The 23,063-nt window shown below is 41.1% G+C and overlaps 1 protein-coding gene across 3 annotated transcripts in view; it reads left to right on the top strand.

Moving 5' to 3' along the window:
- Window positions 1–314: 314 nt before the first annotated feature.
- Window positions 315–23,063, top strand: part of LOC135102006 (sterol regulatory element-binding protein cleavage-activating protein-like) — a 42,733-nt gene continuing 19,984 nt past the window's right edge. For 2 of the 3 annotated variants that reach the window (XM_064006596.1, XM_064006595.1), the window contains exons 1-7: window positions 315–822; window positions 8,380–8,548; window positions 17,940–18,111; window positions 18,345–18,469; window positions 18,583–18,766; window positions 20,417–20,556; window positions 21,130–22,523. In XM_064006596.1, coding sequence (XP_063862666.1) covers window positions 8,409–8,548; window positions 17,940–18,111; window positions 18,345–18,469; window positions 18,583–18,766; window positions 20,417–20,556; window positions 21,130–22,523 — 2,155 coding nt within the window. In that variant the 5' untranslated portion in view covers window positions 315–822; window positions 8,380–8,408. Of the gene's footprint in view, window positions 823–8,379; window positions 8,549–17,939; window positions 18,112–18,344; window positions 18,470–18,582; window positions 18,767–18,874; window positions 18,926–20,416; window positions 20,557–21,129; window positions 22,524–23,063 lie in introns of those variants that run through there. The other variant, XM_064006597.1, reaches the window with a different exon arrangement.

Genomic DNA, 23,063 nt, shown 5'->3' with positions numbered 1-23,063 from the left:
ATCCACGTAGCACTACGTACTATACTATATTTTCCAACTTAATGTTCTGATATTAGATATACGTTCCACTGTGTATGCATAGAATTGAATTTATTAATAAAGATATAATTTGTCTTCAATACTTATTTTCTAAAACCTGGTTAAACATTATTTGAAAATCAGTTTATCGCCATTACGTCATATCATTTGTTACCGTTTTGGTGGTTTCTTGATTTCTTGATCATGCACTTGTTTTGATTCGTATTCCCTGTCTTGGAATGATTTCTTTGTGAACTCAAGTCTTTTTGCGATGTGAGTGGAAGCTCTGGATGGGAGAGGGAGAGGCGAGGGAGGGAGGAGGTGGTATCCCTGGCGGTGGCGGTGGTGGTGGTCACTAGCTGAGATTCGTCTGCCGAGGAACGTGTGACGCTGCTTGCTTGGTTCCGTCAGCATCGTCAGTACGGCAGAAACCTGATTGGCTAGCGGCGATTAGGCCTTGATGCGTGCCAGGGAGTGCTGCCGAGACACGCCAGTCCAGGGTGATCGTGGTGACCCGTGTGGCCCGCGCTGGCTCCTGCTGGCCCGTGACTCACTTTGGCCACCCCAGCACTCTGGCCCAATGTTTAGGCGGGCTGCATATAACGATCTTTGCTCGGCAGTGAATCATGATACTTTGCAAGTGTTTAGTTTTGTAGTGAATGGCAGCAAAGTGTAAGATAAATAACCATTGCTGGTGGCCAAGGAATTGCGTTGGCCATTCTGACTACTGGCCATGGTGACTCGAGCTGGCCGGAACTTTCTGTGACAAGTGTGCATGTTTCCAGCTCATCATTACCTTATGATGTAAGTGCCTGTGCCTGGAAAAGTATCCCAATGAGTGGTGTTTGGTGCTTGTGTTACAGGATGCTTGGCTCTTTGGTCCACCTGGCCAGACAGACTGGTGGGCCATTACCTCGAGTGTTACAGTAGTGCACCACTGGCCAGCGCAGGAACCAGATTTCATGGATCACTGTTAAGTGTTTATTGTCTCATTTTGATCACAGTAATGTGGGACATGATGTTGCATTTTGGTAGAACTTCACCTTGTCTTTATTTAATATGATTAACTTTAGGTATGTGAGGTTAAGAGCTATTATGTAGTGAAATTCTAAGAGCTATGTATGTATCTTAGTTACTTCTGACACTATCGCAGCGAATATATTGCTGTCAACTATAATTCAATTGTAGTAATACTCTGGGAGTTAGAGGGAGCATTTATTGTTCTGTTTATTGAATAATGTGGAAATCCTCTCTATTAGCACTATGAACTAAGGTTTGGTAGGAAATGTTTAGAAATTACATAGTGCAGGTTTCATTAGTGGACAAGTATACAATAAAAGGAAATTTATGTAAATATATCAGAAAGAGCAGGGGGCCTAGAGGACCTGAGGGACATAGCTGAGAACATTTTCCACAGAGTTTGCATAGCTAGAAACAGACTCTTGCATGGTGCAGACCATCAAAAAGTCAGATCCAGGCCAACAAGGAACCTATAACTCCTTGTAACCTCAGCCAGTCAGTGATAGTGCTGGATAGACAACACAATTGAAAGTGTTATGGTAGTCAAACAGGATGACGTCTACAAAGTAGCTAGATTCCAGCCGTGCTGTGATCTCATTGTACATAGCAGTTGGTTACCCACTGTTCTGTCTTGACTGGAACTAAAGTGTTGGTGGTATGTTAATAGTCTGTTAGCTTTCAGGAAGTTGTGCAGAGCCTTGGGAATAATTCACCCAGATGTTTGGCTAATGAGCCTATGATTAGTCTTACCATATACAGTGCAGTGGAACAGCAACTTATGACCTATGTACTATGTGACTTTCAACCACTTGTACTTAGAGCCACTTTTGATTGTGTCATTACTCATGTAGCATACTCTCAACATTCTTGACCTTTTTCTCACCTCTAATCCTTCTGCTTATGCTATCACCATATCTTCTCCGTTAGGCTCCTCCAATCACAACCTCATATCTGTATCTTGTCCTATTGTGATTGCGATTGCGATTTGGGAGGGATAGAAAAGCTGGGTGAAATATGAAGAGGTAAAGTGGGTGGGAAGGGAAGATTGGAGGTTTATAGTGAGAAAGGAAATATAGTAGGAGACAACAAGTTGACGGGCAAACCGTCTTGCTTTTTTGACTTCTTGTCCTATTGCTTCAATCCCTCCTCAGGATCCCTTAAAGCAGAGTTGCCTTTGGTGTTTTTGCATCTTCTAATTGGAGGGACCTGAGGAGGTATTATGCTGATTTTGCATGGAATGCCTACTTTGTGTGCTGAGTGCATAACTAAGGTGATAATGTCTGGCATGGAGGCATTCATTCCTCACTCTTTCCCTTGATCTCAGCCTTCCAAACCTTGTTTAACACATCCTTTTCTTGTGCTCTGCATGATAGGAGAGGTGGCCCACAAAAGGTATTTGAGCCTTCCATCACCTTAATCTTATGCACTTTATATTTCTGCCTGAATCATGCCAAGTCTGTTCTCTTACTAGCCAAAAATTCCTTCATTTATAGAAAATGTCAAAATCTTTCAAGATCTAACTCCCCTCATGACTTCTGGTACCTAGCCAAAAACATCTTCAATAACTTTACTTATTCATCTTTCCCTCCTTTATTTCAACCTGATTGCACCATTGCCATCTGCTTATGGACCTGATGGGGTCCCTCCTATTATTCTCTAAAACTGTGCCTCCATGCTTGCACCTTGCCTAGTCATACTCTTTCAACTCTGTCTATCAACATCTACCTTTCCTTCTTGCTGGAAGTTTGCCAACATCCAGCCTGTTCCTAAAAAGTGTGACCATTCTAATCCCTCAAACTACTGTCCTATTGCTTTAACTTCCTGCCTATCTAAAGTTATTGAGTCTCTCCTCAGCAAGAAGATTCTCAAACATCTATCACTTCACAATCTTCTATCAGATCACCAGCATGGGTTCTGTCAAAGCTGCTCTCCTGGCGATCTGGCTCATTCTCTTTTAGGGATCTTGGTGAAACTTTCACTGTTGCTTTAGATATTTAAAAAGCTTTTGACAGTGTCTGGCACAAAGCTTTGATTTCCAAACTAACCTTCTCTATGTAATTTAATCTCAAGTTTCCTCACTGACCATTCTGTTGTGCTGTGGTAGATGGTCACTATTCTAAGCCAGTTAACAGTAGCGTTCCTCAAGATTCACCCACTCTCTTCCTATTATTCTTCAATGATTTTCTAAACCAAACTTCTTGTCATATCTACTCCTGTGCTGATGATATACCACCCTGCACTTTTTCACATCTTTTCACAGATGTCCAACCCTTCATGAACTAAACAGTTCATACAGGGAAGCCACAGAATACCATTCTGGTAACTATCCCTTCTTCTTCATTGAGATTCAACTGTCCAATTTTACACTAAACATTCTTGGTCTGTCATTTACTATAATCTAAACTGGAAACCATACGTTTCATCTCTAGCTAAAACAGCTTCTATGAAGTCAGGCATTCTGAGTCATCTCTGCCAGTTTTTCTCACCCTCCCAACTGCTAACTCTGTATAGGAGCCTTATTCATCCATGTGTGAAGTATGCTTCACAGGTTGGGGGAGGTTCCACACATATCACTATTTTAGACAAGGTAGAATCAAAAGCTGTTTGTCTTATCAACTCTCTTCTAACTGATTGTCTTCATCCTCTTTCTCATTGCTGCAGTGTTGCATCTCTTTCTGTCTTCTAATGCTATTTTCATGTTAACTGCTCTTCTGATCTTGCCAACCGCATGCCTCCCGTGCTCTCGTAGCCTCGCTGCACAAGACTTTCTTCTTTCTCTCATCTGTATTCTATGCACCTCTCTAATGCAAGAGTTAACCAGTATTCTCAATCATTCATCCCTTTCTCTGTTAATCTCTGGAACTCCCTGCCTGTTTCTGTATTTCCTCCTTCCCATGACTTGAACTGTCAAGAGGGAGATTTCAAGACATTTATCTTTTTTTTTTTTTTTTTTTTTTATATACCATTCTATCAGACATCTGTATGTAAACTGGCAATGAGATTTTTTTCTCTCAGTTCTTGTTGTCCTTGGCCAGTGGCCCTCTTAAAAAAAAAAAAATGCATTACCTATGAATTTGTATGCAGTATCTATGAATTTGTGTAAAGAAGTGTTTGAATTTGGTGCAGGGTGGCAAAGTAAAACACACACACACACACACACACACACACACACACACACACACACACACACACACACACACACACACACTCCTGCACTGCTGCTCACCACAGTCTCATAATGGCCACGGGTGGTACTCTTCTTGGTTTAGATGCAGTTTTCTGTATGTTATTTATTATTATTATTATTATTATTATTATTATTATTATTATTATTATTATTATTATTATTATTATTATTATTAGCTATGTGTGGGTCATTCTAAAGAGTAGAAATACTATATTTATTCTAAGTGTCTCAATAGAGGAAACAACATTTGTCAGAAATTAAATTATACTAGATTAATTAAAAAGAATAATTTTTCATGTTTAATTTTTAAAATATTTTCTACTTTAATCATGCATGCTATTCTTGAGCATGTGTCATATGAAAGAATTACTGCAGATACTTTTGAAATATGAGATATCATTGATACCAAAAAAAAGTTTATTCATCTATGTGCACACAGTAAAACGTTGAAGTCAGCATAATAAGGACTCAGCCTTTGCTGACTTTGAGGACATGATACAAAGAAGGGCCGTTGGTCCTGGCAGAAGGTTGAGGGTAATGGCACTTCCTTGATGTGGTCTTGTTTATGGTTTCTTTTTGAAGTCTGATCTGCTTCCTTGTTTCTCCCAAATGTCATTTGATTTTTCCTTGTACTTTTTCTTTTCTTCTTCAAAAAAAAAAAAAAAAAAAACTAGTTCTTCCTTGTTTCATTGTTGCTGTTGGAGCTCACCAGTAATACAACCTTCATTTTCTATATTCAGCCTTTGTAATTTATCCACTTGTCTCCTCTGGTCTTCATATCTTCCCTTGAACTAAGCTCCCGCATGTAAGCAAAGCTTCCATGTGGATGTTGTGTGATGCACATGGCTGCTTGGGCAAGAGACTGATCACTCCAGTAGTTACATGCATCACATAGCACCCACACAGAAGCCTTGTTTGCCTACAGCAGCTTAGTTCAAGAAAAAGGGAATGGATTGATAACAAGCATAAGGGAAGAGATGAAAACCAGAGGAGACAAGTAGGTAAGTTACAAAGTCCAAATTTAGAAAATGATGATCAGATTGTTGGTGAGGTCCTTTTTTTAATGACAACAAAATAAATACTATACAGTTTTTGGAAGTAGAGAGAAAGTACAAGGAAAATTTATATATGAGAAAAACAAAAGAACAGATTAAACCACATCATGAAGTACCATTACAAAGGCTAAACTTCCCATCTTTCAACTAGAACTAGCAGCCCTTCTTAGCATTACATCATAACCTAAACAGGTTATGCATCAATAATGAAGGACTGAATATTGGGCATGTAGTCTAATATCACATCAGTTATTGCATTCACTTCTAAAACATGTATCTTCACATGCCATCTGTAGATAGTTGTTGAACAGTGTTAGGGAACTTGGGAATGATAAAAATGTTCTTGACAGAACTAGATATTTTTGGTAGTGGAGGTGATGATAGAAATGAAATTGTGTACCTAATGAAATTTTCTAAATGGTTCTTTGCTTAGAGAGTTAATGGAAGGCAAGTAATTTTGGTGCTAAGTAACTTCCGTGTCTCTCCAGTTCTTACATTCTGCATCTTAAATAATAATCTTTGTTATCAGCACTGAGAAGCCACTGAATGACAAGATGAACTTCTTTTAACCTTGTACGTACTTCCCCTGTTCAATCACACTGATTACTTGGGCCTTATCTCAGACGGTTGCTGACATGCTCTTGTAATCACACCTATTTTATTCCACTTAAGATTGAAAATGAATAAGATGAGAGGTTGTTACAACAAATGCATAATCAACATTTGGTTCAGCATGCAGATAGCTGCATGGGAACTTAGAGCAGCTGAGGTAGAGGATCTATCTATCTCTATCAATCTCTGTACCTGTGTGTGTGTGTGTGTCCATCCATCCATCTGTTTGTGTGTCTCTATCTTTCTACCTCTTGTCTGTCCTCTCTCTCTCTCTCTCTCTCTCTCTCTCTCTCTCTCTCTCTCTCTCTCTCTCTCTCTCTCTCTCTCTCTCTCTCTCTCTCTCTCTCTCTCTCTCTCTCTCTCTCTCTCTCTCTCTCTCTCTCTCTCTCTCACTTGTCCTGAGAAGTCCCTGAGGGAATTGGTTTGACAGAAGAATCTTTATTTATTCCTGTCCTTGCATTCCCTCTTACCATGCTTTACTGTCATTCTTCCTCTTTATTTCTGGCTTTGCATGCTTTGATCTTCTCAATCTGTCACCCCATTATCTTTTATTCTAGCATTCTGTCCTCTCACTTCACTGGAGAATGTTACCTTGCACCCACTGCATCTGCCACTTTTATATACAATCTTCATTATTTCAGTCTTATCCATTTTTTTTATGTGCCCAAACCATCTAAAGGTGCTGTTTGATTCCTTCATCTCAAAATTTCATTCCTCTACCTTTACCCTGCCAAATGTGTTGGGTACATACATTACACACATTATTTTTAACTCTCATTCTTTGCACCCCATTCTAGGCTCATCTTAAGTACTAACTAATTTCAGATGCTTAAATTCTTGACTTGTTTCTTATTCCATGAAACACAAAGAGGGTTTCAATATTTAAATAAGTTTCTCTGTTGTTGTTTATTTGTCAGCACTGTGGCTGACCTAGGCTTTTGCCTTTAACAACCTACCAGCAGTGTTTTGGGCCAGTTTGGAAGGGAAGGAGTTACCTTGGAAGAGGCACTGCAGCAGCAGTGGCATTAGTTGGGTGGTTGGGCTGGGGCTGGTGTGGAAGACATGAAGTGGTGTCACATTGAAGGAGTGGTGAAGGAGGAGAGAAGATGTTGCCTGGCAGTGCTTGCTGGTTATTTCCCCTGTGCCTTGCAGGATCTCAGTGCAATGAAACCCAAGGCGAAGTGGGTAAGACAGTGTTGGATGGGTGATGCAATGAATCAGTCTAAGGGTAGGGGATTATACCCTGTTGCAGTGGTGACCTAGGTGGCAGAGGGTAATGGAAGGGTGACTATTGCTTTCTGTTGTTGGCTGGACAGGGTACGTGAAGCAGCTTATTCTTTGCAGAGTTTGGGAGAGGCTAGGGAGGACAGCTGTGGTTGGCAGGGGAAGGGTGGTGGCTGGTTTAGTGGTGGTGTCACCCAACTTGTTGCCACTAAGGCTAATACAGCTGGGAACCCAATTGAGAATAACTTTGCAGTCCAGGCAGTCTTTTGCTGTGCAAGATGGGGAATGGTGAGGAGGTGGATGTTACTGTATAGGTGAGGTTCTCTGAGGGCATGGATGAAGGACTGGAAGTTTTTTGTGGATTATGGTTTGTGGGAACTAATGCTCCAGGGAGTGGTGAATAGTGCCATGGATTGCTACTAGTTCTGCCTGGAAGTTGCAAGCATTACTCTCTCTCTCTCTCTCTCTCTCTCTCTCTCTCTCTCTCTCTCTCTCTCTCTCTCTCTCTCTCTCTCTCTCTCTCTCTCTCTCTCTCTCTCTCTCTCTCTCTCTCTCTCTCTCTCTCTCTCTCTCTCTCTCTCTCTCTCTCTCTCTCTCTCTCTCTGTGTGAGAGAGTGGTATGTGTAGAGTTAGGACATCAATATGAAATTCAGCCTTGATTGACAGACTTTGCATAGCCAGTCTTTATGTATTCAGTAAAGCTGTATCCTTTCCTGAAGTAAATAGATGAATTTGTTATTATGTGAAGAGAAACATCATTATAGTGTTTTTAGATATAACATACTGTTGTCAGTATGTTATATTCATTGCGAACATGTACATATTATGAAGAACCATTTGCTAATAATGAAGGACTTAATAGTGCTGCACTCTTGGAAACAGTGATGCAGAGAGGAGATTTATCATACTTCCTTCACTCTTCCATGTAGTTCTGCCATAACTTTATCAGAGGCAAGGTAACTGCTTAAGAAAGGATGGGAGAAGTGTATGCCTGTCTGTAAAAGAATTTATTTTGTAAAATGTGTTGAATATTTTAATTTGGAAGGTAGTGTGTCAGCAAGATGAAGTCCTAAGGAGGAACCAAGAAATTGGAAAATTTGTTTATATGAGAGGAAATAGATATTCCACATAAACATGCAGTTTAGTGATCTACCACTTGATAAGTAACACCAACTACTCTAAACATAGAACTTGCCTTTCAAAGAGATGATGGATTAGGCTGTATAATTTTTGTCAACTGATGACCTGGTATCTGTTCCTTAGACTGTGTGGAGATCTGAGGAGTGCATGAGATGGCAGAGGATGGTGGAGGAGGGCCATCAGGGGCCCTACCTGACATGGTGGCCCAGGGTTACTATCGCTATGGCTTGCTGGTCGCCACACATCCCAAGAAAGTCATCTTCCTTGCCTTCACCTCCTTCCTCATCCTGTGGTAGGTGTTGTACTGTGTTTCACCAGTGCTTGTATTTTCATTGCAAGGTATAAATGAGTGATGTTTATTTTTCTAGTTTGTTCTATTCTGTATATCCCAAATTCACAGTTGTGAACCCTAACAAATTAAGTAATACAGCAAAAACCTGAATGCTTACAGTACTGAGACTTGTGTTTATTTTAACATTTGCAACAAAAAAGTTACTCTAGTTTACCAAACTGATGCTGTGCAAAAAAAAAAAAAAATTTACCAAACAGATGCTGTACAAAAAAAAAAAAAAAAAATAAATAAATAAAATAAATAAATAAACAAATAAAAATACTCTATCTAACTGATGCTGGTGCTCTACAAGTGTGACAGGTGCATTTGCATTTCCTATTCTGCACAGATCCTTGTCCAACCATTAATCAATTGAATGTCAACTGTTTTCAGTTTTAACATATCCCCTTTGCCAGGCATTTATTTATTTATTTTTCTTTATTTTTTTTCTTTTGAAAATTAATGTACATGATATTAACCCATTTTTACCTTATAGATATAAAGAAAACATGGTTTAGCATATATATGTAAGATAAAAATGCTTTGGTAAATTTTCATATTGTCAATATTTGACAATACACTAAACAAGAAATATATGACATTATATATGATTTTAATGGTGACATACACCTACACTGAGACACCACTCCACCACCACACCCACACACTTCATGTTCTCCCTCCCTCCAGCCTGCTTGCTACTTTTAAATGACAGGCTGCTGTCTTGATTTTGTTTTTACACAATATGTAAACCTTTCATTATTATGGGGGACAGCAGTGTACCCCCTGAGGAGCCCGTAAGAAAAATATTTCTAAAAGACGAATAAACTTGGGGTAAAGCCTATGTGAGCTTTGGAAGCATCTGATGATCTTATTTCATTATATTCTATTATCCTTCATAACGTGTATTAGTTATTTTGTTTTAGTTCCCTCCAGTTTAGTTTTTTTAAGCTTGTATCCTCTTCATTTGTGTTCATCTTAGGAAGTACTTTTATGTTGCTTATGTTTTTGCTTCACAAAATTGATAAGTTCACTAAAAAGAAGACTTTTTAATGGTTGTGATTCCCCATTAGTACATAGAGAATAAAACAACTTGATAGAATAAAGGAAATAAACAATGTGTGGGTGCTAGATACAATTTTAATGTAGCTGGGTGATATCCTTAACAAAACTGTCAAAGAAAAATACAGTCATCTATTTATTTTTGATAATGTAATTTAATTGTAACTTCATAATGACGACGACCCTAAGTATCTTGACACCCCCCTCAACTTTTTCTTCATTAACTTCTGCAACATTCGTGGTCTAAGATCTAATTTTCAATCTGTAAAACACAACCTCTCCTCTTCTAAACCTCATCTTCTTTTCCTCACTGAAACTCAGATGTCTGAAGCAACTGACAGTAGCCCCTTTTCTGTTCCCTCCTACTTTCTCTATCCTCATTTTCAATCCTCACTGAAACTCAGGTGTCTGAGGCAACTGACAGTAGCCCCTTTTCTGTTCCCTCCTACTTTCTCTATCCTCATTTTCGATCCAAAGCTGGATGTTACGTTTATGTGCGCAATGACTTAACCTGCTCGTGTGCCCAAGCTCTTGCATCTTCCGAGTTTTCCACCATCTGGCTACAACTACAGAGTCACTCTCAAACTAAATTTATCTGTGCTGTATACCTCTCACCTAACTCCTTTGACTATAAGAAATTCTTTGACTACATAACTTCCAAAGTTCCATTCTGACTCTCTTCCCTTTTGCAGAGATCTCCATTCTTGGAGACTTCAATGTTCACCACCAGGTTTGGCTTTCCTCTCCCTTCACTGACCATCCTGGTGAACTAGCCTTAAACTTTGCTATCCTCCACAACCTAGAGCAATTGGTGCAACACGCTATTTGTATTCCTGACTGTCTTGGAGATACGCCCAACATTCTTGACCTTTTCCTGACCTCTAATCCTTCTGCTTATGCTGTCACCTACGCCCAACATTCTTGACCTTTTCCTGACCTCTAATCCTTCTGCTTATGCTGTCACCCTCTCTTTTCCGTTGGGCTCCTCCAATCACAAACTCACATCTGTATCATGTCCTATCGCTCCAATCCCTCCTCAGGATCCCCCTAAGCAAAGGTGCCTCTGGCGTTTTGCCTTGGCTAGTTGGGGGGACCTGAGGAGGTATTTTGCTGATTTTCCTTGGAATGAGTACTGCTTCCATGTCAGAGACCCGTCTTTGTGTGCTGAGCGCATAATAGAGGTGATAGTGTCTGGCATGGAGGTGTACATTCCTCACTCTTTTTCTTGACATAAACCTTCCAAACCTTGGTTTAACACAGCTTGTTCTCATGCTATACATGATAGACAGGTGGCCCAGAAAAGGTACTTAAGCCTTCCATCACTAGAATCTCATGCACTTTATATTTCTGCCCAGAACCATGCCAAGCCTGTTCTCCAGCTAGCCAAAAACTCCTTCATTAACAGAAAGTGTCAAAATCTTTCAAGATCTAACTCCCCTCATGACTTCTGGCATCTAGTCAGAAAATCTCCAATAACTTTGCTTCTTCTTCTTTTCCTCCTTTATTTCAACCAGATGGCACCACTGCTATCACATCTTTTTCTAAAGCTAAACTCTTCACTCAAACCTTTGCTAAAAACCCTACCTTGGACGATTCTGGGCTTGTTCCTCCCTCTACTCCACCCTCTGACTACTTCCTGCCACCTATTAAAATTCTTCGCAATGATGTTTTCCATGCCCTCACTGGCTTAAACCCTTGGAAGGCTTATGGGCCTGATGGGGTACCTCCTATTGTTCTCCGAAACTGTGCCTCCGTGCTTGCACCTTGCCTAGTCAAACTGTTTCAGCTCTGTCTGTCAACATCTACCTTTCCTTCTTGCTGGAAGTTTGCCCACATTCAGTCTGTTCCTAAAAAGGGTGACCATTCTGATCCCTCAAACTACTGTCCTATTGCTTTAATTTCCTGCCTATCTAAAGTTTTGAATCTATCCTCAACAGCAAGATTCTTAAACATCTATCGCTTGACAACCTTTTATCTGATCGCCAGCATGGGTTCTGTCAAGGCCGCTCTACTGGTGATCTTCTGGTTGTCCTTACTGAGTCTTGGTCATCCTCTTTTAGAGATTTTGGTGAATCTTTTGCTGTTGCCTTGGAGATGTCAAAAGCATTTGATAGAGTCTGGCACAAAGCTTTGATTTCCAAACTACCCTCCTACGGCTTCTATCCTTCTCTCTGTAACTTCATCTCAAGTTTCCTTTCTGACCGTTCAGTTGCTGCTGTGGTAGACGGTCACTGTTCTTCTCCTAAATCTATTAACAGTGGTGTTCCTCAGGATTCTGTCCTGTCACCCACTCTCTTCTTATTCATTAATGGCCTTTTAAACCAAACTTCTTGTCCTATCCACTCCTACACTGATGATACCACCCTGCACTTTTCCATGTCATTTCATAGACATCCAACCCTTCAGGAAGTAAACATTTCATGCAGGGAAGCCACAGAACACTTGACTTCTGATCTTTCTAAAATTTTTGATTGGGGTATAGCAAACCTGGTATTGTTCAATGCCTCAAAAACCTCAATTCCTCCATCTATCCACTCAACACAACCTTTCAGACAACTATCCCTTCTTCTATAATGACACTCAGCTGTTCCCTTCTTCTACACTGAACATCCTTGGTCTGTCCTTTACTTGTAATCTGAACTGGAAACTCCACATCTCATCTCTAGCTAAAACAGCTTCTATGAAGTTAGGCATTCTGAGACATCTCCAGTTTTTCTCCCCCCCAGCTGCTAACTCTGTACAAGGGCCTTATCTGTCCATGTACGGAGTATGCTTCACGTGTCTGAGGGGTTGTTCCACTCATACCGCTCTTGTAGACAGGATGAAATCAAAAGCTTTTCGTCTCATCAACTCCTCTCCTCTAACTGAATGTCTTCAGCTTCTCTCATCGCCACAATGTTGCATCTCTAGCTGTCTTCTACCACTATTTTCATGCTAACTGCTCTTCTGATCTTGCTAACTGCATGCCTCCCCTCCTCCCGTGGCCTCGCTGCACAAGACTTTCTTCTTTCTCTCACCCCTATTCTGTCCACCTTGCTAATACAAGAGTTAACCAGTATTCTCAGTCATTCATCCCTTTCTCTGATAAACTCTGGAACTCCCTGCCTGCTTCTGTATTTCCATCTTCCTATGACTTGAATTCCTTCAAGAGGGAGGATTCAAGACACTTATCCTTCAATTTTTGACTACTGCTTTGGACCCTTTTCTGGGACTGGCATCTCAGTGGGCTTTTTTTTTTTTTTTTTTTTTTTTTTTTTTTTTTTTTTTTTTTTTTATTGGATTTTTGTTGCCCTTGGCCAGTGTCCCTCCTACATAAAAAAAAAAAATGTAAAGGGCATAAATTACTGAATATTTTTATATCAATCATTACCTTCCATCTCAATAAATTGAAGAGATATTGCATTTTGAAACTTACAAAACTTTGGCAGCATTTTTCTCCTTTTTAAATTTTTGGTGTTTACATCACTCTGGCTCTAGATGCCTCATATATTCTCCTCACCACTAATGTCATCATGTCTGTTTGACTCACTAGAGAAACTTGCTGTAACTGTCTCATCACTATCAGCCATAGTATACTGCAAAGTTTTCATTCATAGTATTACCAGGTTGTGTTCCCTTACAAACCTCAAAATAGTAAAGAGGCAAACAAGTATGAAAAGAACAAGATCAGTAACAAAGATGAAGTGAAAAAGTACAGAGCAGAAATCTTTACATTCCTCATGTCACAGATGCTTACACTGGTTGTCATTATTTAGCACTAAAAGAGGAAAATTCTGACTGGACAGTTGGGTTAAAAGGCATGAAGGCTTGTCCAATCATAATTTTTTGTGAATGGTGCACATTCTTAGGGAAACATGACGTCACAGCCTCAAGAAAGCACAAATTTCAAATGAAACCATGGACATGGAACATCAGGGTTTGCCACCAAGCCATGCTTGTGGCTCATCAGGGTATAAAGGGTCAAGTAATGAGAATACACCTAAAACTTTCTTATCTTGATGATCTTTGATCAAAAAGAACTTTTGACATTGGCAATAACAAGCAAAATCTGGTCTGTCTAGGCTGTCAACTTTTCACTTCAGTGTCGATGTTTAGAGAGCATTTTTTTTTTTTTTTTTATGTAGGAAGGACACTGGCCAAGGGCAACAAAAATCTAATAAAAAAAATATGCCCACTGAAATGCCAGTCCCATAAAAGGGTCAAAGCAGTGGTCAAAAATTGATGAATAAGTGTCTTGAAACCTTCCTCTTGAAGGAATTCAAGTCATAGGAAGGTGGAAATACAGAAGCAGGCAGGGAGTTCCAGAGTTTATCAGAGAAAGGGATGAAAGGCGGTGAGAGAGGCTGAAGACAGTCAGTTAGAGGAGAGGAGTTGATGAGACGAAGAGCTTTTGATTCCACCCTGTCTAGAAGAGCAGTATGAGTGGAACCCCCCCAGACATGTGAAGCATACTCCATACATGAACAGATAAAGCCCTTCTACAGAGTTAGCACCTGGGGGGTGAGAAAAACTGGCGGAGATGTCTCAGAACGCCTAACTTCATAGAAGCTGTTTTAGCTAGAGATGAGATGTGAAGTTTCCAGTTCAGATTATAAGTAAAGGACAGACCGAGGATGTTCAGTGTAGAAGAGGGGGACAGTTGAGTGTCATTGAAGAAGAGGGGATAGTTGTCTGGAAGGTTGTGTCGAGTTGATAGATTGAGGAATTGAGTTTTTGAGGCATTGAACAATACCAAGTTTGCTCTCCCCCAATCAGAAATTTTAGAAAGATCAGAAGTCAAGCGTTCTGTGGCTTCCCTGCGTGATATGTTTACCTCCTGAAGGGTTGGACGTCTATGAAAAGACGTGGAAAAGTGCAGGGTGGTAACATCAGCGTAGGAGTGGATAGGACAAGAAGTTTGGTTTAGAAGATCATTAATGAATAATAAGAAAAGAGTGGGTGACAGGACAGAACCCTGAGGAACACCACTGTTAATAGATTTAGGAGAACAGTGACCGTCTACCACAGCAGCAATAGAACGGTCAGAAAGGAAACTTGAGATGAAGTTACAGAGAGAAGGATAGAAACCATAGGAGGGTAGTTTGGAAATCAAAGCTTTGTGCCAGACTCTATCAAAAGCTTTTGATATGTCCAAGGTAACAGCAAAAGTTTCACCAAAATCTCTAAAAGAGGATGACCAAGACTCAGTAAGGAAAGCTAGAAGATCACCAGTAGAGCGGCCTTGACGGGACCCATACTGGCGATCAGATAGAAGGTTGTGAAGTGATAGATGTTTAAGAATCTTCCTGTTGAGGATAGATTAAAAAAACTTTAGATAGGCAGGAAATTAAAGCAATAGGACGGTAGTTTGAGGGATTAGAATGGTCACCCTTTTTAGGAACAGGTTGAATGTAGGCAAACTTCCAGCAAGAAGGAAAGGTAGATGTTGACAGACAGAGCTGAAAGAGTTTGACTAGGCAAGGTGCAAGCATGGAAGCACAGTTTTGGAGGACAATAGGAAGGACCCCATCAGGTCCATAAGCCTTCTGAGGGTTTAGGCCAGCGAGGGCATGGAAAACATCATTGCGAAGAATTTTAATACGTGGCATGAAGTAGTCAGAGGGTGGAGGAGAGGGAGAAACAAGCCCAGAATTGTCCAAGGTAGAGTTTTTAGCAAAGGTTTGAGCGAAGAGTTCAGCTTTAGAAATAGATGTGATAGCAGTGGTGCCATCTGGTTGAAATAGAGGAGGGAAAAAAGAAGAAGCAAAGTTATTGGAGATATTTTTGGCTAGATGCCAGAAATCACGAGGGGAGTTAGATCTTGAAAGGTTTTGACATTTTCTGTTAATGAAGGAGTTTTTGGCTAGTTGGAGAACAGACTTGGCATGGTTCTGGGCAGAAATATAAAGTGCATGAGATTTTGGTGATGGAAGGCTTAAGTACCTTTTGTTGGCCACCTCTCTATCATGTATAGCACGAGAACAAGCTGTGTTAAACCAAGATTTAGAAGGTTTAGGACGAGAAAAAGAGTGAGGAATGTATGCCTCCATGCCAGACATTATCACCTCTGTTATGCGCTCAGCACACAAAGACGGGTCTCTGACACGGAAGCAGTAGTCATTCCAAGGAAAATCAGCAAAATACCTCCTCAGATCCCCCCAACTAGCAGAGGCAAAACGCCAGAGGCACCTTCGCTTAGGGGATCCTTAGGAGGGATTGGAGTGATAGGACAAGATAAAGATATGAGATTGTGATTGGAGGAGCCCAACGGAGAAGAAAGGGTGACAGCATAAGCAGAAGGATTAGAGGTCAGGAAAAGGTCAAGAATGTTGGGCATATCTCCAAGACAGTCAGGAATACGAGTAGGATGTTGCACCAATTGCTCGAGGTCATGGAGGATAGCAAAGTTGTAGGCTAGTTCACCAGGATGGTCAGTGAAGGGAGATGAAAGCCAAAGCTGGTGGTGAACATTGAAGTCTCCAAGAATGGAGATCTCTGCAAAAGGGAAGAGGGTCAGAATGTGCTCCACTTTGGAAGTTAAGTAGTCAAAGAATTTCTTATAGTCAGAGGAGTTAGGTGAGAGGTATACAGCACAGATAAATTTAGTATGAGAGTGACTCTGTAGTCATAGCCAGATATTGGAAAACTCAGAAGATTCAAGAGCGTGGGCACGAGAGCACATAAACGCAGCATCCAACTTTGGATCGAAAATGAGGATAGAGAAAGTAGGAGGGAACAGAAAAGGAGCTACTGTCAGTTGCCTCAGACACCTGAGTTTCAGTGAGGAAAAGAAGATGAGGTTTAGAAGAGGAGAGGTGATGTTCTACAGATTGAAAATTAGATCTTAGACTGCGAATGTTGCAGAAGTTAATGAAAAAAAAGTTGAGTGGGGTGTCAAGACACTTAGGGTCGTCGACAGAAAGGCAGTCCGACCTGGGGACATTTATGGTCCCCTCCCCAGATGGGGACTCCGAGGCTGGTGTAGGAGTCGCCATGATGATTTTAAAATTTTTGAGTGAAGGGTTTGTGTGTTATTAGGTGCTTGTAGTTTTGTGTGGAGGAAGAGAGTTGTCTTTATATGGCAGGCTGTGACTGTCCCCTTGTGTTGTGAGACACAAAGGGAAACGTTCAGTGAGGTCACAGCTGGGTTTAATGATAAGTTCACAGCACCCCCCGAACAGTGCTTTTGACCTCACTGGGAGTAATTATTGTTTCAGCAGGTGTCTACTGCCTCCTGTGCTTTCTCTGCCTCCTTGCCTTGACACAGCTATCAGACTGGTTTTAGGGAATAAGTTTTAGGCCATGTGATTCTAGATGCTTACGCATGTACATATGTGTGAAAATAATTGTAAATAAAACCTCCATAAACCGAACTATATGGGGCGAGGTGGCTGATGGTTTATCCAAAAGTTTGGTTTATCCAACAATACACGTTTTTGGATGGTTTCTATGTATATAAACATGTACATTTATTGTTATTTACAGCATATTTGTTAGCACATTATAAGCTCCAAGATAGATATTTACACCATATTTTGTTATTACACACTATACACAGCATACCAACTGGTCATTTAAGAGTTCACTTAACATTATGCATCTACACACTTAGTGTTCACTTAAGAGCTCATTTAACTGTACACAACACACTGGTCACATAATAGTTAACATAACATTATGCACTGTACTATTAGTGTACTTTTGCTTGTCATTCAGAGTCTGAGTCAAAGATGCTTGCTGGTGGCTCTGGTGTGATTGGGGATGGAGTGGAGCTGGGCAGACTGGTTGAGGAGATTAATAAGGGCATTTGGGTTATCCAATATTCCACTTATTTGGGTTCAGTTTAGGGAGGCTTTACTGTATATTTCAGAACTAAATATAATTTCATTTTTACGTTTAACATTTGTCACTGATATTTTACTTACGTACTATAGTTATTTATAACCTGAATTTACTCTCAGTGTTTCATGTTTTTCTATTAAATATGGAATTATATGCACTTGCATTATTAATGGCTATTCTTGAACTGAGGTTAGTGACTTCCCACAACCATACAGTAGAAGGTAGAGGGCTAGTTTCCATGGTAAATTCCTGACAGAAAATATTTGCAGCATGGCAAATTTTAATAACCCTGCAACATTTATAAACATCAGTAGCAACCTAACCAAGGTTACCCTATCATGTTTAGAAACATTGGTGGTGCTCTGCAGGTTAGGATAAAGCTGGGTAGTTAAATAGCCTGACTTAGTGTTTTTAACATTTAAGCAGATCTTTGCAGACAAATAAATGATTGCATCTCTGCCTCCATCAGCACCCCTCTGTGGCACCTGCCTCTCCCAGGCTACCTGCCCCAGGAGTATGTGACTTCACTTTTCAACTATAGTGTGCCTCCTCCAGCCCCAGAGGGAGGCATCCGGCTTGATCCATCCCCAACCCCAACCCCTCTTTGGTACCAGGGTCCTCCTCGTGCCTACATACTTCAGGTGGGGACATGCTGGATTGAACTGAGGGAGGTTGTAAGAATAAGTGAATATGGAGAGCCTTGTAAAGGGGAAGGATTTCTAGGGGAAGAAGAAATAAGATAATTTCCCTAGAGGTGTAAAATCATTAGATTACTGAAGAATAGGCTTACAGTAGATTGTCATTGTAAAGGATGTAGATGACTGAAGAATAGGCTTACAGTAGATTTTCATAGTAAGGATGTAAATATTTCCAGATTGTGGTGAAAAGTGGTGTGGTGCCATGGCAGGAAGGCCTCACTGTCAGTGACAGCTATCGGGGACCACTTTCTTCTGTGTTCCACTTGGCCCAGACCATCAGCAATTATCACCTCCATCACAAGTAAAGCAGATGGATTCTTCATTATTACTGTTGTTGCATAACATGAGAGAGAGAGGAGGGGGGATAAGGGTGCATCCATGTATCCTATAATGCCATTTCATCCCCTGTTGCAGTGAGAGCGTGACACTGGGTAGTGAGTGTCTGCTCATTGAAGGTGTGGTCAAAAAGATGCAGTCAGCTGGTCAGGTGCTCCCCCACTACAACTGTCTCATGTTATCCCCTGCTGATCTGTGGTCCCGCAACCTACATTCTTTCCTTCAGGATCCCAGTGTCCTCCTCACAGTCAACTCTCTCATGGTGAGTTTCTCCATTTGATAATTAAGAAAGTTGATGACAGTGGACTTTAATATGCATTAGCTCTTTGCTCTATCTCTCCTACCTATGAAACCTGTATTGGACTTGCAGTCACAAGATGTGCAGGGAGACAACTTATCCTTTAACCAAGGATTGTAAATGGTATGGACAGTTTTTGTTCTTGGCTGAAAAGGCTCTTATAGAAAATTATTCATGGAAATATAATTAAGATCTAGTAAGGGAAATAGAAACAGGTAAAAGAAAAATCTATTTTCAGTAGGAACATTCTTAAACATACATCACTTCACAACCTTCTATCTGATTGCCAGTGTGGGTTCTGTCAAGGCTACTGGTGATCTGGCTTTTCTTATTGAGTCTTGGTCATCCTCTTTTAGGGATTTTGGTGAAACATTTACTGTTGCCTTAGACATGTCAAAAGCTTTTGATAGAGTCTGGCACAAAGATTTGATTTTCAAACTATCCTCCTACTGCTTTTAACCTTCTCTCTTTGACTTCATCTTGGGTTTCCTTTTTGACTGTTCTATTGCTGCTGTGGTAAATGATCACTGTTCTCCTAAATCTATTAACAGTGGTGTTCCTCAGGATTCTGTCCTGTCACTCACTCTCTTCCTATTATTCATCAATGATCTTCTAAAGCAAATTTCTTGTCCTATCTACTCCTGCGCTTATTTCATGCCACTCTCCACTTTTCTGTGTCTTTTCGTAGACATCCAATCCTTCATGAAGTAAACAGTTTACACAGGGAAACCACAGAATAACTGACTTCTGATCTCTAAAATTTTTTATTAGAGCAGAGCAAACTTAGTACTGTTCAATACCTCAAAAACTCAGTTCCTCCATCTATCAACTTGACACAACTCTCCAGATAACTATCTCCTCTTCTTCAATGACACTCAGCTGTCTCCTCTTTTACACTGAACATTCTCAGTCTCTTCTTTATACATGATCTAAACTAGAAACTTTGCATCTTTTCTTTAGCTAAAACAGTTTCTATGAAGTTAGGTGTTCTGAGTTGTCTCCACCAGTTTTTCTCATCCCCTCCTCTCCCAACTGCTAACTCTGTATAGCAGCCTTATCCATCCATATGGATATGTGTCACATATTTGGGGTTTCCACTCATACCTCTTTTAGAGAGGTTGGAATCAAGAACTTTTTGTCTTATCAACTTTTCTTCTGTAACTGATTGTCTTCAGCCTCTTTCTCATTGCCGCAATTTTGCATCTCTTGCTATCTTCTGCTGCTATTTTCATGCCAACTGCTCTTCTGATCTTGCTAACTGCATGCCTCCTGTCCTCCTGCAGCCTTGCTGCACAAGATTTTCTTCTTTCTCCCACTCCTATTCTGTCCGGCTCTCTAATGCAAGAGTTAACCAGTATTCTCAATCATTCATCCCTTCCTCTGGTAAACTCTGGAACTAATTGCCTGTGTCTGTATTTCCTCTTTCCTTTTACTTAAACTATTTCAAGAGGGAGGTTTCAAGGCACTTATCCTTTAATTTTTGATGACTGCTTTTGATTCTGTTTGGGGACCAGCACTTCAGTGGGCCCTTTTTTTCTTACAAGTCCCTTGGCCTTAAAAAAAAAAAAAAAAGCTAAAGAATTACCAGAAAATTGACCTTGCCTCCCCTTCCAGGCTAGCTATGAGGGACAGACCAATGTAGCAGACATCCTGTTTGGGGTGCCTTCCCGAGAAATTGGCTTCAGGCGAAGCAGGAATCCTGAGCGTGTCATCACCTATGCTGCTACACTGGCCCTGAAGCATTATAATGAGGAGTGAGTAACTAACAGTGAAGAGCAACTACCATTGCTGTTAGGCTGGATCAAGGGGATGTGCCAAAGGATGGGAGTGGGGCACGACTGCTGTGGCATGAGAATGTTAACTTCTTGTATCTCAGAATATAGCCTGCTATTCATAATTAAACAAAATTTTCTGCTGTCTTTTACCACTAATCATGGATGCTGTATTCTAGTCTCCTCTTATTAAGAGTGAGGAATGTCTCTTCATCATTTTGCATGGATTTTTATTAATGAACTTGTATATCATGATAAAGTTTAACTTCAAAAATTATTGCATCAATGTGGCACTTTGGTGCATATTTTGAGGGAGGCTGTTCTTTTATGAGTGTTTGCATTTTAATGAAAATGCTATTCACCAGTGATTTACTGTGAGAAAATCCTCTGTAGTATGAATAGATAGTTTCCCCCCAACAGCATTCCTGTTTAAATTTCTTGTATAGTATAAGTATTGTGTAACTTACCACAAATCATCATTTTGTTTTTCACAGCTATACCTCTTATAGCAATGGTTTTCCATAGAGCACACTTGAGCATATCTTATGCCTGCAGGTTTGTGCGTGGCCTGGAGCACGAGCTGACATCCAGGTACCCCTTGCATCAACCAGTCCAGCCGGGGCGGGAAGAGATGACCCATGTGTACTTTCCTTCCCGTCTCTCACTGTGGGAGTTCCTCCTTATCATCTTCTACTGTGTCCTGTTTGTGTCCATCTACTTCTCCATTCTGAAGATGGACATGTTCAAGAGCAAGTTGGGGATGGCCATCAGTGTACAGGCCACCCTCATTGCTTCTCTCTGTGTCTCAGTAGGCTGCTGTGCCTATTTTGGGCTACGGCCTCTGCACAGCAAAGGAAAGTTTGTGTATCCAGTGCTGGCTGGTCTGATAGGGTTTGAAAATAGTATGGCTTTGATGCGTGCAGTTTTGCAGACCCCAGCTCATCTAGATACCAAGATCAGGGTGGCCCAGGGCCTGGCACGGGAAGGATGGACGATCACTAAATATTTCCTCACCATGATCACTATTGTCACTGTTTCTTTCTTTCTTTTCATTCCTTTAGTACAAGAATTTTGCATCTATGGCTCAGTAGTACTGCTGTGTGACCTTTCCACACAGCTTATTTTCTTGACTGCAGTACTGTCCATTGATTTGCATCGCTATCAGGATTCAGAGGATCAACGCAGACCTCCTGTGGTAAACAGTGTAGTACCCTCACTCAATCCATTGTTTCGGTACCAGCCACCTGGCCCTACTTCAGGCCTCAGGATCCTACCTGGCAGCCCTGGCCCAGGTGGAACTTCTGTGCCTAATCTACATCGCCGAACTGCCCCATCAGGGACCTCTGTGGATTGCAATGGTCAAGATCGTGTGGCTCGGCCCCAAACTAAGCCTCGGGGACCTGAGACTATGCCTAAGCGGTTAAGGGTTGCTTATTTTTTGGCTAAAAAGCGTATGTTTCAGCGAATGTTCATGTGTGTGTTTGTGGGGTGGATTGCATTCATGGTGTACAGCTCTGGCCTTATTGAACACTTCTCTGAGCCAGCTGAGAACCTACGTCACCCAAGGGACCTTCCTTCTGTCATCTTTTCCCTCACCAACCGAAGTACCCAATTGTACCAACAGTCCCTTCCACCCAGCCCTAGCCAGACCCAGCCGCCATCCAGCCCTGCCTCACAGCCTCCAACACCTCCCTCATCAACAGCTAATGGCAGTGCAGCAGGCCAGGACAATGGCCTCAAGCTCCTGAAGCACCGCACCCACTCACTGCTGCGCCGCCTTCCACACTCTCACTGGCCAACCCTGTTTAGCTATTACAACATGAGCATCACTGGTCACTACCTCAGTTTTTTGCCTCCCATCCTGCTGTCTCTCCCTGTCACCCCAGAAGAAGCACAGGAGGTACACAATCCCACCGACCCCAACCGAAGTCCCTGGATGCTGCAGCATGGTGAGTAATACACAGACACACAAACACAGAAATCCTTATCCCCTATTCTTTTTTGTGGCAGTATCTTACCCTCATGTGAGAGAAAAGATTAGAATTAAAAGATTACTGTATTCTTCAGTGCTTTAACTATTAAGGTACTGTGGTCACTCATATAATTAATCACCTCCTTGTATTGTGATGCTGTGATTGCTTACCATGTATAATCATGATTTTTCCCACTGTATATATTGAGTATTCATGGTGCACTTCATTCAGATGTATTCCAATGATCACTGATATTTTACTTCCATTAATAGAAGCTAAAAGGTGATAACAAAGCCCTCAGTCAAGTTTTTGTGAAAATACAGGAGACATTTGGCAGTTCTCATGATTCTCTCTCTCTCTCTCTCTCTCTCTCTCTCTCTCTCTCTCTCTCTCTCTCTCTCTCTCTCTCTCTCTCTCTCTCTCTCTCTCTCTCTCTCTCTCTCTCTCTCTCTCTCTCTCTCTCTCTCTCTCTCTCTCTCAAACCACTGGGTATTTTTGAGTTTTGTTTTTTTGGGG

Source organism: Scylla paramamosain, chromosome 7, assembly GCF_035594125.1.
Source record: "Scylla paramamosain isolate STU-SP2022 chromosome 7, ASM3559412v1, whole genome shotgun sequence".
Classification (NCBI taxonomy): Eukaryota; Metazoa; Arthropoda; class Malacostraca; order Decapoda; family Portunidae; genus Scylla; species Scylla paramamosain.
Note: the sequence above shows the minus strand (reverse complement) of the source record. Positions and strands in the feature narration are given on the sequence as shown.